At 37.5% G+C, this 24432-nt stretch overlaps 1 protein-coding gene across 1 annotated transcript; it reads left to right on the forward strand.

Annotated features, from left to right (window-relative positions):
• The first annotated feature begins 6136 nt into the window (after positions 1–6136).
• On the forward strand, positions 6137–7578 carry DES-1-LIKE (fatty acid desaturase family protein). Its single transcript, XM_079019045.1, has 2 exons — positions 6137–6326; positions 6737–7578. Exons 1-2 carry the CDS (start codon positions 6201–6203, stop codon positions 7562–7564), a joined length of 954 nt encoding a protein of 317 aa, XP_078875171.1. The 5' UTR covers positions 6137–6200; the 3' UTR covers positions 7565–7578.
• Positions 7579–24432: the final 16854 nt, after the last annotated feature.

The following is a 24432-nucleotide window of genomic DNA, read 5'->3' on the forward strand; positions in this document are numbered from 1 at the left end:
CTCTACCATGGTTACAGCTTCTCGGTCCTTCCCACCGCCTCTTTTACCAGGTTCACATCCAACGACTCTTTCATTCAACCTTTCCCACCACCTCTCTTACCAGGTTCACCTCCATCGACTCTTTCATTCAACCTTTCTCTACAATTGATTTGGTTTTCGCCCCTTCACCGTCTCATATTTTCTTTTTGTCTTCTATGTTAATAACTTCGTTCATCTCACCCCTGCTACTCCAAACCACCATCGATTTATCCACTTTAGTTCAATAGGGAAGAAGAAACGTGGTGTGACGTCATCGGTTGCCGGTGGCGGTGATTGAAGGCATTGTGGTCAATGGAGCTTTTGTTTTCCTACAAATATCCAATTAAATGGGTATGCAACTTCTTGAAATAGCACAACCATCATTATCTTCTCTTCTACAGGTAATTAATATAACCGTCCAAACTATTACTGTTTCTATCAAAGTTTCCACCACCGTCCCTTAATTTCCCAAAGAGGATTCATCAACAAATCTTCAATCTTCCATTAGAGATTATCGCATGCTGCTACCGGACCTTACAGGTACTTCTATCCATTTCGTTGTTTGTCTTCCTCCAGTCAATCAACGATTATTGCTAACCATGAGAAACTATTGTTTCTTCTGTAGTTGAGAAGTAACGTTTGGGGATTTATTTGTGGGGAAGAGGAATAGTGAAGGCAAGTAGTTTCCTGGAAAGGATAAACAACAACAGGAAGAGAATGAAGCTTAATTCCTGCTTGCCTTGATTTTGAACATATGTACAGATGGTTTTCAAGTTCTGAACACAGGATTTTGAGCTTTTTGTGATCATTTTTATAAGTTCCACACATGATTTATAGGTTTTTGATATTAATTATGTGGCAATAGTGGTTCGAGAATGAAGAATCAACATATTAACGGTTATTCCTCCCATTAAGTCATGTATTTTATTAATTTGCAGATGATTTCAATATGATTCCCCCACTCTTAGGACCAGAAATCTAAAAGCTACTTGCACAGGTATTGCAATTTCATCCTGGTATATTTTTAGGTCAATTTGGCATGCCGTGTGTTCGATGAAATGTTTAAAAGAATCAATTTTATAAGTTTCTACACATGATTTGTATGTTTCTGATATTAATCATCGTATGTGTCAATAGTGGCTTAGGCATGGAGAATCAACGTATCAATGGTTAGATATCAATCCACTCTGTATCTGAAGACGAGGGTTATTATAAGTCTGTTTAAGGCATCACTTGCCACTGATTAAAGGTCTGCTAAGAAGAAAAAGAACATTATGAATCGATTGAGGAGCAAAACATGATTTGGGAGTAATGTTGAAGCTGACATACTTTACACTGTCTGGTGGTAGTGGAAAGATATACAAAGACCGAACTTCCTTAAATGGAGAAGAAGAAGTAAGTATTTAGTTTACAAGTTTCTAACGATTAGTTTTCACATGCCTTATTTTTTTTCTCAACTTACCTAAAATCGTAGATATGTGAAAACTAACATTTTTTAATTTTATTTATTTATTATTTATTATTTATTTTTTATTTTTTTGCATTTCAGTAGATGTGAAAGTGGTTCTAATATTAAAATAGAACATTTGAAACAATTAAATTGAAAAGGTTTATTATTGTTAAAGGTGTGGACTTTACACATGTGAACTCCTAAACATTAGAAACTAAATATTTTTATAATTAAATCGTCTTTGATTCAATAACATCATGACCAATATTTTATTTTCCATGTTTTCTTATCAATATGTATTTTATTTTTTATGTTCCTTTTCACAAATGTCTGCAATTTGTTTTTGTTGTCTATTCTAAATCTGTGATTTAATGCAAAATGCTTATCAACAGTTGTTGGCTGCAAAGAACTAATGAGAAAATCATGGAGATGGAGGTACCATAACAAGAGTACAATACATGGTCTCAAAGACATGAGAAACCATGATTGACAACTGATAATTGCAAACAGAGGATCTATGTCTATTTGGATTTTCATATCAGTAATGATGAGATGCAGTTAGTCAAATGAGAATGAAAATAGATTTCATAGGAACAAAAAAAAATCACAGGTGGTAAATAAAGTACTTAGAGCTGATGACACAAATGTTCAAAAAGTTACACTTGCCGAGTATAATCGGCTATATCTAGCAATGGTCAGCAAAACAAAGAGCTCAGGTAAACACTTAATAAGGAATGACATCAACGAACTACTAATATTATCAAATCACTCTTTTTGATTCTTTTTTAGTGGAATAATATGGTAAATGTGTTATTTTGTTCAGACCAAGTATTTTTTTTACTTTTTTTTTGTTGGGAGTTGTAAGTTTTAATCATATATAATTTGTTTCGTAGTAATTTGCATGGAAAGCCAATGGAAACACCCATTATGTCTATAATATCTCAATTGAAAAGTTTGAAATCATTGTGACATGCGAGCACATTATTAAATTTTAATTAATTTTCGTTGTCTTTTCTGGTTACTAAATCTATAGTAATAAACCTGTGTAGAGTTGAAACTAACATTCATGATGTTTGCAGTTGTAATTTTGGATTTATATTTTAATTGAATTGGGGATTTAATTCAAATTACAAATGAACACATCGACCCTCTCTGCAATTAGTAACTGCACTTCACGTCTATTTCGTTTTATAGATTTACAGTTACCAATTTTGGTTTATATTGATTTCGGTTTTTAAATCCCTTGTTCACAATGTAGGTGGTTTATGTTCAGTACTTCACCATAGGTAATAACTAAAAATCTTTTTTTTTATTGAGTGTGGAGTTTATTCAGCTGTGATTACTTTGGGTATATGATTTTGATTGTGATTTTGTAGTTCCAAGAGAAAATAATAGATGCAGACATAAGGATCAGAAGCCCGAGAAAAAACTCCTATGAGACAATTATTATAACCATAAGTCTCTTTTAAACAATTTTACAGTGAAAATATATCTAATGCTTCAAGAGTTGAAAATGAATAATGTGATATTGAAAATTATAGTATGAAATAGAAGGTCGGGGAGTAATGATTTGATCTGGTTATATATAAGAGATTTGTTGCATCATCAGGAATTAATGATGAAGGGTTTGTAGTTCTATTTGGAAAGTGTTTATACAACCTTTCCTTTCTCCTAAAAGTACTTAATATTTCAAAAGTAAACTCTGCCCGTCTCTCCTTCAGCCTTCCATTCTATTTTCTGGCAACAAAATTTTGTTTCCTTAGATTTTAGTTCCTTTGAAAACATTCTGCGAACGAAACAACCCTTATAACGCACCTTTCTTATTTGTTAAAAATAACATGCCCAGTTAACGTATGCATCAGTTTACTTACAGATAATCAACCTAAAAGAAATCAACAGCTATCAATGGCTCCTCAAGAACTGGCCTCTGTAAGTTGTAAGTTACAGAAACAACCTAATATGGTAAGAATTAAACTTTTATACATTTAATTTCAAAAAATTGTATACATGTTTCATTGGCTTGCAACAAAAATTATTAAAAAAAGGGAGTAAAACATTATGAAACCTTGGAATTTGGACCAAATGTGAACCTTTCTTTATAATTTTTGGTCCATATTCCAAGGAAAAATGACTGTTATTGGGACCAAAATCGTAAATATCAGATGTACTCAAGGACAAAAAAATGTCATTTCACTTGGAACAAACACAATTACAACAAATAGCAATGTACCTTCGATTATTTTCTCTTAAATGCTATTTAAAAAGTTTTATTAAATGAAATTTAATAAAAAAAAAAATCAACCCAACAAATGAATTCCTAGTTAAAGTGTGTTTTGAATGGCAATCAGAAAATTTAAGACACTTTGTTCAGTTTTCTTTCCTATTATGTTTCAATTTCCTTTTTTTTTAAATTTAGATTGAATGATTATAGGTTCATAAACATTATTTTACCCTTTTGGTGATCAGGGCTTCATGAAGTAAGTTTATGATCACGGTGACCTTATCTGAAAAGTCATTTCGTCTTTTCCTCTCATTCTCAGCCATCTGCTTCTGATTGTTGACCAGCACCGGTCATGTTAGATCTATCAAATCCATGACCCGCTACTCCTTACTATATGTTTAATTAGGATATATCATATTCATATTTTATATAACTAAATTTCTGTAACTTTTAGGTTATTTTTTTCTTGATTTTGTGTTTTAGTTGATTCTGGATGTGTACTCACACAATTACTTTTGGATTTTTTATTGTGCACACCCTTTTAATTAGAGTTTTTGTACATATAAACCCAGGGATCAAATTTAATATAAAGAAGTGTTGTACAACTAAATTCAGTGGTTTGCATCATATTTATGGAAGCTACAAAGTACATGTATGTTGTTTTGGAAAACATCTTCAATCTCCTCTTAAACATTAAATAAGGTACCACTATCTGCTTTCTACATATTCATTTTTGTTTTAATTAGTTATAGGGGTTTATAATGTAAAAAGGTTTTATTGACTTCTATTTTAATGTAATTTTGATGTTTGCAGACATTATTTTATGGGAATGTTTTTTTTTTGTCGCATTTATACACCGACTCATGCAGATAAAAAAAATTGACAACTTTAAAGAAACCAGTAAGTTCCACCTACCGCTTCTCCACCCTTGTCCTCTCTTTTGTGTGTTTTGATGATTTGTATTGTGTTTTTTTACAGAGCTTCAATATTGTTCCGAGCTGTTTCTTCCCTTTTTGGAACTTCTTCAAGCGACTGGAGTTCGGAACCACCCGCCTCAAAAAAAAATCAAATGTAATATTGATACATCTCCATCTAAATTTGTTCGTATGAATCTTGATCTTCATTTCCACACATCCTGGTTTCTGTTAGATTTTGGTTACTTCCACTAAAGGTTTTGTAATAAAATAAAAAGTTACATCTCATTGTATGCAAATTATCTAGTCTGGACGATTTTGCACCTAATGATGTTTTCCCATCATATAAAATTGTTGCCTAAGTTTGTACCGTTGCTGACCGACTTTAATAAGAATTTTTAGAATTGTGTATATAGGTTGGCTTTGGTCGAAATTCTTCGGGAGGAGTCCATGAGTTGATCCTGTGAAAATTAAACGCCAGCAAAAGCTTACGTTTTGGATCAATGTTTATAGCGTTTTTCTGGCAAATTACACAGAATAGCAACATACTTTAATGTGGATACTAATTTATGCAATGTACTTGATTATTTGTCTCACAAAACGACATGTTCCGCCCCGCACAACAGGCGGGAAACCCCTCTAGATTTTAGTAAAATGTTTAATTTTGATTGATACGTATATTAACGGGAGAAAATTGTAAACTAATTTTTTTGGTCTTTGGTTGCGCTGTCGAACAATAAAGCAAAAAATATCTTGGACTTTTTTTTTTCTTTGGGTTTATCAACATTTACAAAAGAAACAAAAAAAAAATATAGAGGTTTAGTTTGTTCCTAACATGGTTTCAAAACAAAATGAAAAAAAACTTTTTGCTTTGATTATTGTTTCCTTACGTAGAAAAGAACACAAAGAAAAGATTTTTTTTTTTTTTTAGGTTAAAGTTTCTATATGGATAAGTAGTACAACGAACGATGGAAATCTTATTTGTAGTTTGGTTTTAATTTAGAAAATTTTAAAATTAGAAGAAAAATCAACATTAAAGAAATTAATATCAATTCAATATTGCAATTGTTATATATATATATATATATATATATATATATATATATATATATATAATTTAATAAAAGGAAAAAAAACAACAAAATACCATATAAAAAAATTAATCAAAAATAACCACAAAATATCATATAACAAAATAAATAAAAACACAACATGTAGCAAAATTAGTTCTTTATTTTTTATTTATTAAAGTAGATGTCACATTTAAGATAAAGAGTTTAAACTTTAAACTAGCTATTAATTCAACTCTTAAAATCTATCAAGTTAAAATAACAATTAATTTATTGTTTATTTGTTTATTTATTTATTTTAATTTTAATTTTTTAGGTTGCTATAATATTGGCACTTGAAAGTAACGATTAACCAAAGGATCAACATGCCACACTAAAAAAACGGGGAGGAAATGAGGATCATCATAAATAAGTCTGCAGAAAAACTTAAAACATTCAATGTACACAACTCATTGGACTAAGATTCAGGAGGAGAGACGGATCACTGTTGCCGGAAAAAGAAATTAGAAGAAACAAAAGTCACAACGATGGCGGCGAATGAGTTTTTCTGGTCGTATTCAGATGAACCACACGCTTCTCGCCGCCGTCAGATCCTCGCCCGATACCCCCAAATCAGACAACTCTTTGGTCCTGATCCATGGGCTCTCCTCAAGGTATTCATCTCTATCCATTCATTCACTTTCTTCTTATCAAACGAGTTTTAAGCCCTATGATCAGATGAGATCATTATGATCTTTATTCAAGAAATTAACCACAGTAAAGTTCGCATGGTCGTTCTTTTATTTATCGAAAGAGTTTCTAATGATTTCTTGATGCGATCTCATGAATATGCGTATCTGCATTTAGGGTTTCTTTAACTAGTTTGGCAACACTTTTTGTATTAGGTTTTTTGTTTGTAATCGTTCTCTATGTGATAGAATTAGTTTCTTGACTTTCTTAATGAATCTGGGTTTCTGAAGTTAGGATTTCTTGATTTTGTTTGTGTTTTGTTTAGTCTTACAGTCTTTAAATTAAGTATATCCACACGTAATAAAAGAATCTTTTTCTTGATGTTTTTTCATAGGTAATTGTTGTTGTTTCGCTTCAACTATGCACCGCCATATACCTCCACGACGTTGGGTGGACGAAGATACTCACGGTGGCCTACTTTTTTGGATCTTTTCTCAACCACAATCTTTTCTTAGCCATTCATGAACTAAGTCACAATCTTGCTTTCTCTAATCCGATCTATAACCGTTTCCTTGGGATCTTCGCTAACCTCCCTATTGGGGTACCAATGTCAGTCACTTTCCAAAAATACCACCTTGAACACCACCGTTACCAAGGTGTTGACGGGGTTGACACAGACATCCCTACCCTAATAGAAGCACGCTTGGTAAAAAACATCGTCACTAAATGCATATGGGTACTCTTACAACTATTCTTTTACGCCCTTAGACCATTACTAGTCAACCCTAAACGCCCTGGAAAATGGGAATTCTTGAATGTTATCATCCAAATCGGCCTTGATGCTTGTATGATTTGCTTCTCGGGGTGGAGATCTTTCAGTTACATGATCCTTTCAACGTTTGTTGGAGGTGGAATGCACCCGATGGCGGGGCATTTCATCTCCGAGCACTACGTATTCGACAAGAAAGAAGGCCAGGAGACGTATTCGTATTATGGTCCGTTAAATATAATGTCATGGCACGTAGGGTACCATAACGAGCACCATGATTTTCCAAGAATCCCAGGTTGTAGGCTTCATAAAGTAAGGGAAATCGCACCCGAATACTACGACAACTTAGATTCTTATAGGTCTTGGAGCCATGTGATATACTCTTACATAGCAGATAATTCTTTGGGACCATTTAGCAGGATAAAGAGAAACCTCTCCACAAAGAACAAGTAGGAAAATTGCATTCTTTTTAGTGTTTTCCTTACATTTTTTTAGTGATGAAGGTTACATTTCCGATGTGATCATTTCAAGCATTGGTTTGTGATATTTGATATGAAAAGTTTAAGAAATGCTTGACTTGCATATGATTCCAATTCGTTGGTCTTAAAAGGTTTATCTCGTAAAATTGAAACAAAAAACCATACAAAATCATGCAAGTTTTATTAAGTAAACTCTCAAAAAGTTTGTCTTTGGTTTATGGTTAGAGTATATAATCTTGTGAATTAAAGCTAATAGCATGTAGTTTTCTATAATGAACAAAAATGTCAATTTATATTGCAAGCATAAGTAAAAGATATACCTATAACATTGTTTTGCAAATCTTATTATAACTTTTTAAATAACTATGAATATATGAAGGGGTCTTTGTACGAATAATTGGTGTCAATTCACTTTTAACTAATGACATGAAATAGTTTAGTCATGTAGAATTGCATATTTATACAATCACACGACACGTGAATTTTACATGGTTCAATAAAAGTAAACTCAAATATGATCTACATCCATAACAACCTCTTTAATTTATTTCTTCAACATACAACCATTCTTCTTTATCTCACAATTACAAAGATGGACAAATTCTCTCTCAAGACCATACATACAAAAACTGTAACTATACATATCACTAAGATCTCAATTGATAACAAAAATTGAACAAGCCAGTTTCATATTGTAATCCTCATTATTATGTGTCTTCCACTGAAAGAGAATACATGTATACGTATCCGTTCTCCTGTTGTAGTTGATCCCCCACGATCTTCATAAACACTTCCATATGTCACTTAGTTGGACAAGTAGAACTTAATATATACCATTAGATGCTCACTATTAGGGTTTAAGCAAATCATTTGTTTAGACGATTTCACACACATAGTAATAATGCAAACTAAAAACAAGAACCCAATATTTAATGTGGTTCACACGATCAGAGTGATTGACTATATTCAAGGACGAGAGAGAGAGAGAGAGAGAGAGAGAGAGAGAGAGAGAGAGAGAGAGAGATTTTATCATCTCTAGTAAATGAAGGGCTTTTTTATCGTTTGTCATTTCCTCAATATTTTCGCAACATGTCATTATGTAAGATTTTTTTTAAATTGGTTAAATTCTACATGTCATTATGTGGTATTTTCATTTTTTGTTAATAAAAAATTAATGAATTCTACTAATTAACACCTCTATTATTATATATGTAAAATATTTATTATATTAAATGTGTAGATCTACTGTATAATTAATCAAACATTTATTCTAATTAAGGTAAATATATTTTTCTAATGAATATAATAATAAATAGTTTGTTTTTTCTACCATTAAAAACATTTATTATGATTTTTTGTTACATAATTAAAATAATGAAATATTATAAAACAATATTGTCAAAATTTAGATATAATAAAATATATTTTGTTAAACTTCGAAATGAAGTAGGCATTAAAAATATTTAATATTTACACTTTAATATAAAACTTTTATTTTTAATAAACTCGTGTAGTACATAAGTCTCAGACATAGTTGTTTACTGTTTAATAACTTAGGTTACACAAATTCAACGGATATATTTATGCTAGTAAGTTGACCTAAAATTTGTACATAAAGTTATCCTCGAACACTCTAACAAATCTGGTCCATGAATAAGTTGATGTCGAATCTTATAAAGGAACTTGCCCAAAGAGGGACTGCATGCTTGGTCCAACCAACAACTATAGGGTCAAAAGATGAATCAGGCTCTACAACTTAACAATCTCTTACTTGGGGTTTGATAAGCCAACTACTGCGATCAAATCTAGAATTTTATAACCCCCGTCATTCTTTAATCTCGCATTCTCTTCAAGTACCTAGAAGAGCAGTTGAAGTCATACACATCTTTAACATCCCTATTGCCACCACTTTGGTAAATATGTATGTTAGATTTTTTGTACCAATGATTGTTTTCAAGTTTATAATCTTATCACTCATCAATTATCGAATAAAGTGGTATCTTATCTGAATATGTTTTGTCCTTCTATGAAACACTAGATTCGTTTCCAAATTAGCTGCACTTTGGTTTTCATAATAGAGTAGACAACCTTCCTACTGCATACCCATCTCTGATAGGAAGTTTTCCAACCATATAATCTCCTTGTTGGCTATTATAATTGTCATATACTTTGCTTATGTGGTTGAAAGAACAACACTCTTTCATAACCTGAACATCCATTTGATTGTTGTACCTTTAATTGTGAACACATAATTGGTTGTGCTCTTTTCCAAATCCGTATAGTCCTCAAATAAGCATCAACAAAATTTCCAGGATACTTATTTTCTTCTAAAACACAAGGCAGGCTCGGAAATACCTTTCAAATAACATAGCAGACACTTGACTCCTTCCCAATGCTCTCTTCCTTGATTACACATAATCCGACTCACTACTATCACAACATAAGCAATATCTAGTCTGGTGCACACCATAATATACATAGAGCTACCAATTTCTAAGACGTAGAGAACTTTACCCATCTTTTTTTTTTGTCTTTCCTTCTTTGGGGACTGTTTCTTTGAGAGTCTTAACTGACTTACCAAAGGTGTACTTCTGGTTTCAGTATCTTCTATGTTAAATTTTTCTAGAACTTTCTTGATACTTTGCTTAGAAAAATTTTAGAGTGTCTGCAACTCTGTCTCTAGCTATGCTCATGCCAAATATCTACTTATGATCTCCTAGGTCATTCTTTATGATCTCTCTCGACAACTGCTTTTTTAGTCTATTGATCTCATGAATCTCTCATCCACTAATCAACATGTTATCAAAATATAATAAAAGGATGATATATAAGGAACCAAATTTCTTCAGGTTACAAAAATGTTCCCTTTAACATCTTTTGGTACCTGAACCTATGCATGAAGCTATCAAACTTCAAGTACCACTGCCTTGGAGTTTGCTTCAACATATATAGACTTTTCTTCAACTTGCATACTAGATTTTCCTTTCCAACTATGAAAAAACCCTCTAGTTATAACATATAAATTTCTTCTTCCAAATCACCATATATAAAATATGTTTTTTTTATCTGTTTCCTCTATATAGAGATTTTATGCAACCACTATACCTAAGACTAGTCTGATAATGATTATTTTTACAACTAGAAAAAAAGATCTCATTATAATCGACCCGTTTTTATGTTGGAAACCTTGAAGCACCAGTTGATATTTCTACCTCTTGTTTCATATATCTTATCTTTGACCTGAAACATCCATTTGTTCTATAATGCTTTCTTTTCTGATGGTAACATTACCAATGACCAAGTCTGGTTCTTATCAAGTGATCTCAACTCATCTTTTGAAACAACCAAAAAATCCAAGGTAAAAATTGTATTTTTATTTTAATTAAAACAATAATGTAAGCTTATTAAAAACATTGAAAATCGTTTCAAATAAAACACTTATCAGAGTCTGCCCTCCACCCCCAAAGATCACATATTGCGGAAAATATGGATGTATGCATTGCGATCGCCCCAAGCTCTTTCATTTAAAACAAAAGTACCTGAAACCAAAACTGAAAACCGTAAGCACAAAGCTTAGTGAGTTCCCCAAATACCACATACCATACATATCCAATGATCCATACAAGCGATACATAACCGCGATCCATACATATATCATAATCAATAAAGGTGCTATGTGACACACATAGTCTTTCCATTATGCTACGAGCCACCTCTGGTCTTTCTTGCCAGGCTGGGGGCCAAAACCCTGGGTCTTACAGACAAGTGCTAAGAGCCACCTCCTGGTCTTCCATGCAAGCATCACAAAGACAACTAGCATACAATCAATACTACTTAACTAATTACTTGCCAGAGCTCAGACTTTGGTCTTGCATACAATGTGCCAGGAGCAACCTCTTGGTCGTCTATGCAAGTATCACAAAGACAACTAGCATACAATCTACAGTTACTTAACTAGCATACATGTGCCATGAGCCACCTCCGGGTCTTCCTATAATACATAAACCAAATGGGTCGGCATTGGTGCCTTCGACCCATACAAACAGTGAGGAAACTCACTTCGGGTGTTGAAGCTCACTGCAAGAAATCCCTAGCTGATGCCCTAATGACTTCCCAAGCTAATAATTACCAAAACAATATTCAATTAGCATCTGAATTCCAAACCATGATCCATAAACCAAGCTTGGGGTAAAATGACCATTTTGCCCCTGGTCCATCAAGACTCATAACCAAGGCCCTAGCCCAAAACCAACCAGGCCCAAAACTATAAGATCCATAAAAGCCCATTAATGGCCTAATTTTCCAAATTGGGCCCAACACTATGTGGGCCTCTCCCAACAGCCCATGAAATCTTGGTCCAAATAATGATTCTCAGAAAACCCAAAGATGTCACAAGATTCAAGCCCATTGGGACCATAAACGCCCAAATCCATTAGGCCCACGCGGCCCAATGACGAAAACCCCATAACCTAGTCCAAGAAGAAGACCAATTCCAAAAACAATTCCCTCATTCAGAAGTCCAACTCTCAAAGCCCAAGGCCCAACTCCAAGGCCCAAGGCGACAACCAAGCCCAAAATAATATTGGGCCAATTACGCAGGGGATGCACACTGGTACGCAGGGCGTACCATGATAACCTTAGTACACGGGGCGTACTTGCTTTTACACGGGGCGTAATCCTCAAAATTTCCAAGACTTATTTCTTGATTTAATCCGTTAATTCCTTCCATAATAACCTCATAATACCTTCCATCTAAGCTCCTAAAGCATAAAGTCGGCACCTTTATGCATTTACACGACTCAAAGAGACCCAATAACCACTTTAATCCATTAAAACCCAACAAGAACATGCATGGACCATATCCAAGCATCAAGCAATCATTTTTATCAAGTTATAACCTTAGATCTGCCAAGAGTGGCAACTCAAAGCTTCTGAAGTGGTGTCCAACCACTAGATCTTCCTCATGAGGTCAAAATGGGACCAAAAACCATAAAATCATAGAACTCAACTTCTAATGATCAAGCTAGTAACTTTTTACCTTCAATGAGATGAAAGTGCAGCAAGGAATCCAAGTCCACAAGCCTTTCCTTGAACTACTGGCTTGCACCAAGTCACCACTTCTTGAAATACACTAAAATCCACCAGAAATGCACATACAAGGCACACAACCCTCTTGGATGAAGCTATAACTCGAGATTTTTGGATTTAAGACACTAGATGATGAAAGAGAGGCTCACACCATGGACTTAAGGAGCTTAAATAGTGAGCCAACCCTAAAAATTAGGGTTTTGGGGATCCTGAACGTGCGTTGGGCGTACTTCCTGTATGCTGGGCGTACGTCTCCAAACCCGTGTCCATTTCAACACATGTACACTTAGCGTACCCCAGATTACGTTGGGCGTACTCACGCGCATGCCACCTTGCATGCATGGGGCTGCCTCGCCAATTATTTCCATTAGGGACCAAAATTGCCAATAACTTCAAAATACCATAACTCCCTCATCCTAGGTCCGTTTCCAACGAACCTTATATCCACGAAAAGGTGGAGAGAATCCCTACGCTCCTAACAACACACCCAAGCCTTAAAACCTCCCAAGCATGACCCTAAATTCATAAAAGACCGAGATATCAAATTATGATTATACACTTGGCTTCTGAAGACACAATCGATTATTTGGATCACTTATACCATCAAACCCACATCCCAAATGGGCCAAATCCTTCCTTCTCGAAGCCCTAAGCCTCATAACAACTGATGACTAGACCGCATCCCCAAGAAACGGAGAAAAACTGAAACTAAGTGTTACAACTCTCCCCCACCTAAATTAGATTTCGTCCTCGAAATCGCTCCTTCCTAACACCCATATCAAAACAAACATTCTGAGGAACGCAACCGAATATTCAGTACATAAGACAAACTCCATGAGATAACCGAAACCCAAACTGAAATTGCATCTCGCAGAAAACAAACCTTAAACTCCCGCAAAACCACTTCTGCCCATCTGAAGTCTGAAATCGATAATGGTCTGTCTTCCCGATAGGCCGCCCATGCTGAAATATTATTAGGCCAAATCCTCATCGAATAAATGACCAACCATAATACTTCCAACCCTGATTATATTGATGCAACCTACAAAACCAAATCCCCTAACTATAACCAGATGTGAAATCCTTATACTTGACAGAAGGCTCAAATAATCCTTCGAGTAGAAGATTCATCCCTGCAACGGTTAGACTCAAACGAGAGTTGTGCAACAGGGTCAAATCAATTACTCTGAGATTATTTAATCCAACTACAAGTGACTTAGCACTTTCGACCAACAAGCTACTCCACACACACGAATCCTTAAATCACTACTTTTGACTGAAACATCATGTTGCCTCTTATCTACTTCCCAAATGAGCCGAGACCTTCAGGGTCCAAACTTATCTGCCAACTATATGGAATACCAGATTCCCGCTCGGTTGCTGAGACAAAGAACACCCGCATAGTCGCTCTACGCAACTTCCGAAAGAAAACTTCAACAGGTAGTAGCTACCTGAACCATCTCAACACCAAACTCTATGAGTTGAACGCCACAGTACCAACTGTGGTCTCTCCTCATACCCGTCTGGCACGACCTACCCATCCTCGATTCCAAACATGTTGTTTCCCTCCCAGAGCCTTGGGAACATACCCGCCTTGGCCTAAACTATCCAAAGAAATCCGTGAGTAGGTCACAGATCCAACGCAATATCCCCACCAAACAGGGACATGTGAATGCTACAGGCCACCCCACAGTCTAACAACACTCCCATACAAACTAACCACTAGGGAATGCTACGGGCCACCCCATAGTCTTGCAACGCTTCCATACTAACCGCTAAATGTTGAATGCTACGGGCCACCCCGCAGTCTTAAAACACTTCCACTAACCATAATCGTGACCCAAAGCCTTACCCCTAATCTATTAACTCGAATACACCTAGATTCGAGCACCCACTCGACCGAACGCCTAAGCCGAACTCAAGTTCTGACTGGAACCTTAACCTGTTCCCAAAGTATGCTATCAAACACCCTGAGAACACAATCTCAATGTTGGAAAGTTTCCCGAACTTCCAACTCACACAATCCTCAATCCAAACAACCACTTGGGCCATCTTTCTTCACGACGAGGATGCGAAACTTATCCCAGTTTCAAAACCGCTCTTGTTTCTGAATCCCTGGACGATTCTCCCCCACTTTGAATCGTCTAAATTCTCAAAGCACACGAGAAATGAAGGATTCTCAATCCTTCTTACCTTACAATGATCGACCCGCTGACTACCAACGCTTAACCTTGCTAGTGATCCATTACTAGTCAACTTAAAAGACCGCACAATCACTGAAGAGTAGCTAAACACTTTTTTGAATCCCATCAACACTGATAACCCCAGACGCATTGAAATGGTACTACACTCAAGTCTTGAAGTCCAAATGACAGATGCTCAAACCAAAACCTCAGCAATAAACCACTTCCCTTGGCGACCCCACAAGTCAATCTGAGAACAATGACTCAAACTACCGAATCCTGACGATGGTGGATAACCACCCTACTGAATCCTGACCACAGACCTTCCACACAATACTGCTAAATCGATCTCGACCATAACCCAAGATAACATTGAACACTCCAAACCCGCAAAAGGGAAAACAACCCTTCGCTAACCACTAATAATTCACAGTATGCAAATGGCATATGATATTAATTGAATATATAACCTAGACATAATCAAAGAAATAAACCAGAGGTACACTTACCTAAACTGATGCAAGATACAATCACAAAATACTGATAGAACCAAAAAGATTAAAAGATACATACCTGCCACATCGCCTGCTAGAATCCAGATCTCCCCTGTATGTCACTACAAAGTCTGAATCCTCTTCGTTGGGGCTCCTGCCCAACCCTTTCGTCGATCAGTGATCCTCAAAATAGTCGGAGCAGGCACACTCACTGCTCCTCCCCTCAACCTCGGACAGTCGGAGTTCTTGTGGCCCACCTGATCGCAGTGAAAACATAACGTACTTGCCCCCTGAGGATAATACCTACTAATGTGACCATCCCTACCACACTTGTAGCAGCCCAAACCTCTGGAACGACAAACTCCATCGTGCAGTTTCTCGTACATGTTGCACTGACTCTGGCCCTACTGGCCTCTCAAACGCTGATCAGAAGTCTTAGGTCTCTTCCCGAGACTGTCCAATGTATACACCTGATCCGAACCCTTTTTCCCGATGTGCTCCAAATCAATCTCCCTCTCTCGGGACCTAGAGATCATATCATTTACGGTCTCGTACCCCAAAATACTCACGAACTCCCTGATATCATCTTGCAGTATATCATGATACCTTACTTTCTTCATCTCTTCATTCGTTTCATACAGTGGTACCAATAAATCCCTCTCTCGGAACTTGACAGTGATCTCTGCCAGAGTCTCAGTAGTCTCACGAAGATGTAGAAACTCTCGCACCAACTGCTGTACCTCGATTGTTAGTGCAAACTCAGCTCGGAACCTGGTTGAGAACTCATCCCATGACATAGCATCCACAACAACATCACCCAACTCACTACCGACCTCTTCTCACCAATCTCGTGCCCTGTTCTTCAATAGGCAGGAAGCATATCTGACCTTCGCCTCCTCGGTGCAGAAACTCATCCTGAACGTGTTAGCCACATCTTCTAACCACCTCCTACTGACAATGGGGCCCCTCTCCCCATGGAACATAGGATCTCCACAAGAACAGACCTCCCAAAAAGACAGAGTGCGAGCTCCAATGATAACCATAACCTCCACACGGAACGCGCCCAAACGCTCAACCAATATCTCTGAAACATAGCGAGAAATCTTCGATGAGATGAACTCCCACAACTGCTCGCTAATCGGCTCAAAACCCGCACCTGAGATAGAACCCGAACTAGATACATAACCACCTCCCTGAGAGCTCATCTCCAAACTGAAATACGACAAGCCAACAATCAGAACATACCCAAGAATCCACCTCTCATAAGCTTCTAATATTCTCCAAGACTCTCACCGATTCGAGTATGGATCTTATGCTTTTAGTAGTACGGGCCTAATACTATCTTGCACACCTATCCATACTTTCCTTAGCAATCCTCCCGAATCCTCCAAGTCACTTCCTCAAACTGATGCACCTAAAACTCACTAAACTGCACTACTAACCCATTGAAGCATATCTTAGGCCTTCCTAGGTTCCCGACCTCACCCTGCCCTCAACTATTGAAGGGTTCCCATTAATGTCAACTAGCTACCTCATGAATATAGTCACATGCAACAGAGATCAGATAATCCTTCAAGTAATGACTCAATCCTAGAATGGATGGACTCAAACAAGAGTTGCGCAATAGGGTCAAGCCCATCACTCTAAGGTTATCCAACCTGTGCCACATGTGACTTACCATATTCACTTAGTAGCTAACTCACATTTCTAAGAGCCCCACAAAACACAAAGCAAGCAACATTCAGGAAACGGAAAAATCTAACCAGCATATGGTAATCAAGCCATTGTATCCACTTATCATATATTAAAAATAGCATACAATACTAAGGCTCATACAATTAGGCACATAAAAAGGCATCTCTCATATTATATAATACTGAGCAGATCCTTAGCCCAAATCTAGATTGTGATTCACATAATCATGTCACATAATAAACATGTCTTGGTATTTTGGGAACCACTTACTTGAGCTCGGACGATTGCACGCATCACACCCCTTTCTTGATTAGAAATTTCCTTTTAATTAAATGTTCATTTCATTAAAAAAATTCACCAAACCCTCAATTTGAGTTCAGGCACACCCGAGAGTATGCCCAAATCCCTCAAACCAAGGCTCTGATACCAACTTGTAACGACCCAAAAATCCAAGGTAAAAATTTCATTTTTATTATAATTAAAACACTAATGTAACTTTGTTAAAAACATTGAAAATCGTTTCAAATAAAACATTTATCAGAGTCCAACCCCTAAGATCATATATTATAGAAAATATGGGTGTATGTACTGCGATTTCCCCAAGCTCTTTCATTTGAAATTCAAGTACCTGAAACCAAAACTGAAAGTCGTAAGCACAAAGCATAGTGAGTTCCCCAAATACCACATACCATAAATATCCAATGATCCATACAAGCCATATATTATCGCGATCCATACATATCATACATATATCATAATCAATAGAGATGTTATGTGTCGCGCATAGTCTTGCCATTATGCCACGATCCACCTCGTGGTCTTTCTTGCCAGGCCGAGGGTCAAAGCCCTGTGTCGTACAGACAAGTTCCATGAGCCACCTCCTGGTCTTCCATGAAAGCGTCACAAATACAACTATCATACAATCAATACTACTTAGCTAATCACTTTCAAGAGCTAAAACGCTGGTCTTTACTGTTTTCCAGGAACCACCTCTTGGTCTGCCATACGATGTGCTAGGAGCCTATATGTGCTAGGATACGATCAATAGTTACTTAACTAGCATACATGTGCTAGGAGCCACCTCTGGGTCTTCCTATAACACATAAAACAAATGGGTCAGCATTGATGCTTTCGACCCATATGAACAGTGAAGAAACTCACCTCGAATGCGGAAGCTTACTGCAAGCAATCTCTAGTTGCTGCCCTAATGAATTCCCAAACTAAAAATTGTCAAAACATTATTCAATTAGCATCTGAATTCCAAACCAATATCCGTAAACCAAATTTGGGGTAAAATGACCATTTTACACCTGGTCCATCAAGACTCATAACCAAGGCCCAAGCCCAAAACCAACCAGGCCCAAAACTATAAGATCCATAAAATCCCATTAATGGCCTAATTTTCCAAATTAGGCCCAACACCATGTGGGCCTTTCCCAACAGCTCAACAAATCCTGGTCCAAATAATGATTCTCAGAAAACCCAAAGATGTCACAAGACTCAAGCCCATTAGGACCACAAACGCCCAAATCCATTAGGCCCATGAGGCCCAATAACAAAAACCCCATAACCTAGTCCAAGAACAAGACCAATTCCAAAAACAATTCCCCCATTCAGAAGTCTAACTCTCAAAGCCTAAGGCCCAAATCCAAGGCCCAAGGCGACAACCAAGCCCAAAATAATACTGGGCCAATTACGCAGGGCATACACACTGGTACGCAGGGCGTACCATGATGACCTCAGTATGTGGGACGTAATCCTCATAATTTCCAAGACTTTTTTCATGACTTATGTTGGGCTGAAAAGAGTTTTTGATGTTGCGTCTTTTGGGCTCGTTAGATTAGCCTTTTATTCTCCGGTTTGGGCCTGTCCAACCGAGAGCCTTTTATGTATTGTATATAAGTTAAATGCTTGCATGCATATTAGGTTAAGATTCTAGAGATTATCGATACAGCAATTGATCAAGAGTATTATATTTTTCTGTTATCGTTCTTGTAATCTTCTAATCCTTTACAGTTGATGTTCTTAATCGAGCTCTTCTAAGGATTTTATTTAATCATTCAACACGTTTGATTCAAGCTGTTTGTTCTTATTATTGCGTTGTTAACTGTTTTATATTCATATACTTGTTCAAGATCTAATCGATCTTCTTAGATTAAAAGTTGTTTTAATCCCATCAATTGGTATCAGAGCAGGAGGCTGTGTAATCGATACACATCTTTTCTGTGAAAAAGATTTCCATTAGGGTTTTCCGCAATCATCGATATTTATTGAGCCGTCATCTTAATTGACGTATCTTAGTATTTATTGTTTTGCCCTAATCTGCTTTATTACAAGTCTGATCTTTGAACAGGTGTTTACGATCATTATGGACGCAACGCAATCAAACCCTATTAATATTTCCAACAGCATCGGTTCGACGACAAAGATTCCAATCTTGTACACCCATGACTATGAAGTGTGGGCGCATCATTTCGAAGATTATGTGATTGGATCGGAGGACAATGGTTATCTCATATGGGAAGCCATCATCAGTGGACCGTTTTCTCATTCTACGACGTCCAGAATCATCAAGACGCAAAAAGAGTATAATGATCTGCTCAAGGACGTGACGAATATCGCGCAAGATGAAAAAGACAAACTCCAGTGCAATATTAAGGCACTTAGGTTGATCAGATTCGCCCTTCAGTCCGACACATTCAGGCTGGTCAGCTCATGCACTACGGCAAAGGAAGTGTGGGATAGACTTCGCGAACTGTATTCCACAGACGAAGATCTTGAACATTCCATCCAAACCTTACTTCTATCTGAATTTGGTGAATTCAGGCAAGGGGCCGAAGAAACTCTGACCCAGACGTTTGATCGCTTCAATCATCTTCTCAGCAAGATGATCAAACACGACATTGAAAGGAAGCTTATCGAACAAAAGGTTACTTTCTTGAATGGACTGCGATCGGAATGGAGAGCAGTTGTTTCCACAGTCAAAGCCCATGAACAGTTTAAATCATATTCGTTGGCAAAACTGGTGGGTATTCTAAAGTCCCAAGAGAAGAATGTGGTTCAAGAGAAGAATGTTGTCTCTAGTCTTGGTTCGTTGGCCCTCCTATCTAAAAGTAAAGCTGTGGTGGAGGATGAAGAGCTCAACTTGGATGAATATGACCTCTCAACTGAGGATTATGCCATGATGGTATCCAATCCTAAGAGGTTCATAAAGAAGAGATTCCCCAGCAACAAAAACCGAAACTGGCAGGGGAGTTACAGCTCAGAAAAAGCAAACAATGAACCGAAAGCTGAGGAGCCCAAAAAGGAACCGAAAGCAGATGGCGATTCCGGAGTAAGCTGTTTCTATTGTGGTGGCAAGAACCACTACGCTAAGGACTGTGTTCTTAAGAAGATGGCTGAAAAGGACAATGGAAATGATGAGGAAGCTGTGTTGCAGAAGAGATTGGATGAGTTAAGAAAGAAGAAGTCTACCGTCAACCCTTCTATTAATGCTCTTATTGTGCAGGGTTCGGTCAATGACGATGAGTTCGGTAGCACTGAAGTTTGGTCTACTGACTCAGAAGACGAAGAAGTGAGAAAGCCTACTCATGGAAAGGCATATGTGGCTAAGGAGGAAAGCAGTGGTGGAAAATGCTTCATGGTGACTGAGGTGTCTCAAATGAGGGGATACAACACCGATGGAGGAAGCAATGAACCGAAGGTGCAGGAGGATATGTGCTTTACGGCTAAACCACTCAGCCAGCAGTTCAATGAACTCGATGAACTGATAAAGAAGGTACAATCTGCTTTTATTTCATTTAAAGTACCACCATCCTCTTACGAGAAAGAACTAAAAAATATCAATACAAGAATTTCTCATTTAGATAGTAGCCTAACTCAAACTCGAGTCACCAATTCTAACATGACTGATCAATTAAGCAGGGCGGCGTCGAAGAGTGAGGAGCGGCGAATGTGGATTGAGTTAAAAGAGTCGGAATTAATTAAAGTTAAAGAAGAAAACATTTATTTGCAGAGAGACAATTTGAAATTGTTAAAACAACGAAATGTTTTTTGTTTAATAGCTAAACGTTTGTATTCCAATATTACTCAACTTCACTTGGACTGTGAGATAGGTCAAAAGATCCATCGCATGATTTTGCCCTTTCTAGAATTTAAGGAGGATGAAATCGATGCCGAAGCCTACAATTGTGAAAGTGTGATATCGTCTGATGATGTCAATCCAACCTATATGTATGGACTGGACAAAATTGAGTCCTTCATCAAGTCCAAAGACCACAAGGACATGCTCAAAAACCTTTTGGACGAAAATGACCGACTTAAACTGAGAACCGAAACCATGCAAAAATTTAACTCTCTTAACGCCAACGTTAGCTCAGAAAACAAAATCGATGTTGAAAATTCATCTGAGCTTAACGAGGACGAAAACATGAGTGAAATTTCTGTGGAGGATACGGTTGACTGCTCAGAATTTGTTAAAAGCGAAACTGAAAACCACAAAAACCTTATTTCTGAAAATTCTGTGGAATTCGCTAGATTGTCCCAACAAAAGTCCCCGAAATTAGTAGAAAAAGCTGTTGTGTATCAAAAGGTCAGGACCACTCCAAATCAAGTATACAAGGTGACTGGAGTAACCGAACATCAAACAGCTGAACTCACAGCTATTGTTAATGAAGACAATGCTGACGGTTGTGATGAGTATTTCTGGGAAGCTCCCATTGATAATGGAAACGAAACTGTTGGTCTTTCTGAAAGAACCTCCTGGATGAAGAAAGGGAGGTACATACCTGAACCCTTGAACAAGCCTGATAATTTCAGTGAACCAAGTACAAGTGGTACCAAAGAAATTCCTCAAGAGGATGATTGTTTAGCAAAAGAAGACATTCCTTTAACACCTACAGCTCGAAGCGAAACTTCATCAGATACTCCTTCTGCTTCCTCAGTACAAACTGAATCTTCTTCAGATATTCCATCTGTTCCTTCTGCACAAAGAAAAACTCCTGAAGTTCAAAAGGAATCAGTCAAAGTTACTGCAAAAACAAAAGCGAACGTTCATCATCAACCTAAGCAGATGAGGGATAAGAAGATAGAGAGGAACCAAAGATACAGGAAAAATCTTTCTGAAAGGAAACAATTCTGGCACTCCCAGAACGCATACTATACACACAAGGACAAGAATCTGAAGTATGAAAACAATCCTGTACGAAAGCCTGAAAATTCCACTAACCGAAAGCCAAGGTTCGGTTCGCAAGAAGATACTAACCGAAAGCCAAGGTTCGGTTCGCAAGAAGATACCAACCGAAAGCCAAGGTTCGGTTCTGAAAAGGACTTCGACCGAAACCAAAGGTTCGGTTCCAAGAACAACACCAACCGAACGCAGAGGTTCGCCTCCAAAATGAAAAAGGAACAAGACTCAAAGGTTTACCCCACCAACGATCAAAAGCAAAAGGGTCACCTAGAGTCATCAGCAAGGAAGACATTTCCATCCAAATCCAAATCCTCTCTTCCTAATTCTTCTCGTTCTTTCACTTCCACTCATTCATCTCCATCTAGTTCCAAAACTAATCACGCTTGCCCTCGAAAACCTCATTCTTCAGCTGAACAGAAGGGAAAGCAAAAGGTCGATGAATCCAAAACTGAGTCCAAAACGAACATCACTAATGTTCATAAAATAAAAGTTTTTACCATTAAAAAGAAAGATGAAACAACTCTAATAAAACGAACATATCTAGTTGACATCTCTCTCACTATTCCTGTTCCCATGAAAAGCTCACATGGACCCAAGAAACTTTGGGTTCCTAAATCTGCTTAATTTTTTGCAGGTTATAAGTGACGAGCAGTTTGACGAAGAATGGTACATCGACAGTGGCTGCTCGCGTCACATGACAGGGAGGAAAGAAGAACTTAGGGAATACAGATCCCTTGCAAATGGTGGCAACGTTAAGTTTGGAAATAACTCTTTCGGGACCATAAAGGGATATGGGATGATAACAAATGGTGATTTTACCATCAGAAAGGTGGCCTATGTGGAAGGACTTCAACACAACCTCATCAGTGTATCTCAGCTTGTTGGAGGTACTGGTCTCAAAGTTTCATTCGATGATGAAGGTTCGGAAATCATAGAGAAAAAGACAAAGAAAGTGATTCTGAAGTCAAAGCGAAAGGGTGAAATGTTTCCTCTGAACATGAAACCCATCAAAGGAAACCCAACCATATGTCTGCTATCAAAGGCTCAATCCGACGAAAGCTGGTTGTGGCACCGAAGACTCTCTCATCTCAATTTCAAGGATATCAACCGACTTGTCACTGGAGGTCATGTTAGGGGTCTTCCATTGCTCAAGTTTGACAGAGAGCATTTGTGTGCTGCATGCGAAATGGGAAAGCAGAGTCGTCAAAGTCACCCATCCATAATTAACACAAAAGTTGTTGAACCACTCGAATTGCTTCATATCGATTTGTGTGGTCCTTCATCTATTGAAAGCATCGGTGGTAGCAAGTACATTCTTGTTATCGTTGATGACTTCTCTCGATTTACATGGGTGTTCTTTCTAAAGCTCAAATCTGAAGCGACTCAAAAGCTGAAAGCGTTTATCAAACAAATTGAAGTCCAGCTCAAGAAGGTCGTTCGCAACATAAGGAGCGACAATGGTCTCGAATTCAAGAACAAAGAGTTTGAAGAGTTTCTTGCAGAAAAGGGAATCAGTCATAATTTCTCAGCTCCCTACACACCACAGCAGAACGGAATCGTCGAAAGACGAAACCGATCGTTGTGTGAAGCTGCCCGAACTATGCTAAGTTTCGCTTCCTTACCTCTTTATTTTTGGGCTGACGCTATTTCTGCTGCTTGTTATACACAAAACAGGTCCTATCTCAACAAGCGATTCACGCTCACACCATATGAGATAATAAATAACAGAAAACCCAACGTGAAATTTTTCCACGTGTTTGGCTCAAGGTGTTTCATCTTTAACTCTAAAGAACACCGCAACAAGTTTGATGTCAAGGCTGACGAGGGAATCTTTCTGGGTTACTCACTCACTTCAAAGGCGTACATGGTCCTAAACAAACGATCAAGAAGGATTGAAGAGACATACTATGTGACCTTCGACGATAGCTATGTCAAGAAGCTACAGGCCATAGATGACACTGCCAGGGAAATCTTTCCTCTAACTGGTCAAGTCACAGTCTCAATCGCCAATATGTACGAGAACTTTTTGGATCTCTTTGACGAACCGGAAAATGCTTCTCTCTCCGAAGCAGGTGCAACTGACAACAAGATAGATCATATGAAGAAGATTGTCGAAGATGCTGCAAGAAGAATGCATGAAGGAGAATCGCCCACTGATGACTCTCCAACCAACAATGCTTCAGTCGAGGGGGAG

This window comes from Lactuca serriola, chromosome 1 (genome assembly GCF_051521515.1).
Source record: "Lactuca serriola cultivar US96UC23 chromosome 1, Lser_US96UC23_V15, whole genome shotgun sequence".
NCBI classification, from domain to species: Eukaryota; Viridiplantae; Streptophyta; class Magnoliopsida; order Asterales; family Asteraceae; genus Lactuca; species Lactuca serriola.

Excerpts from the sequence above, each read along its gene's own strand:
- DES-1-LIKE (XM_079019045.1), top strand. The coding sequence starts at position 6,201 with ATGGCGGCGAATGAGTTTTTCTGGTCGTATTCAGATGAACCACACGCT. Across the intron at positions 6,327-6,736 it reads ATCCATGGGCTCTCCTCAAG|GTAATTGTTGTTGTTTCGCT; the intron begins GTATTCATCTCT and ends GTTTTTTCATAG.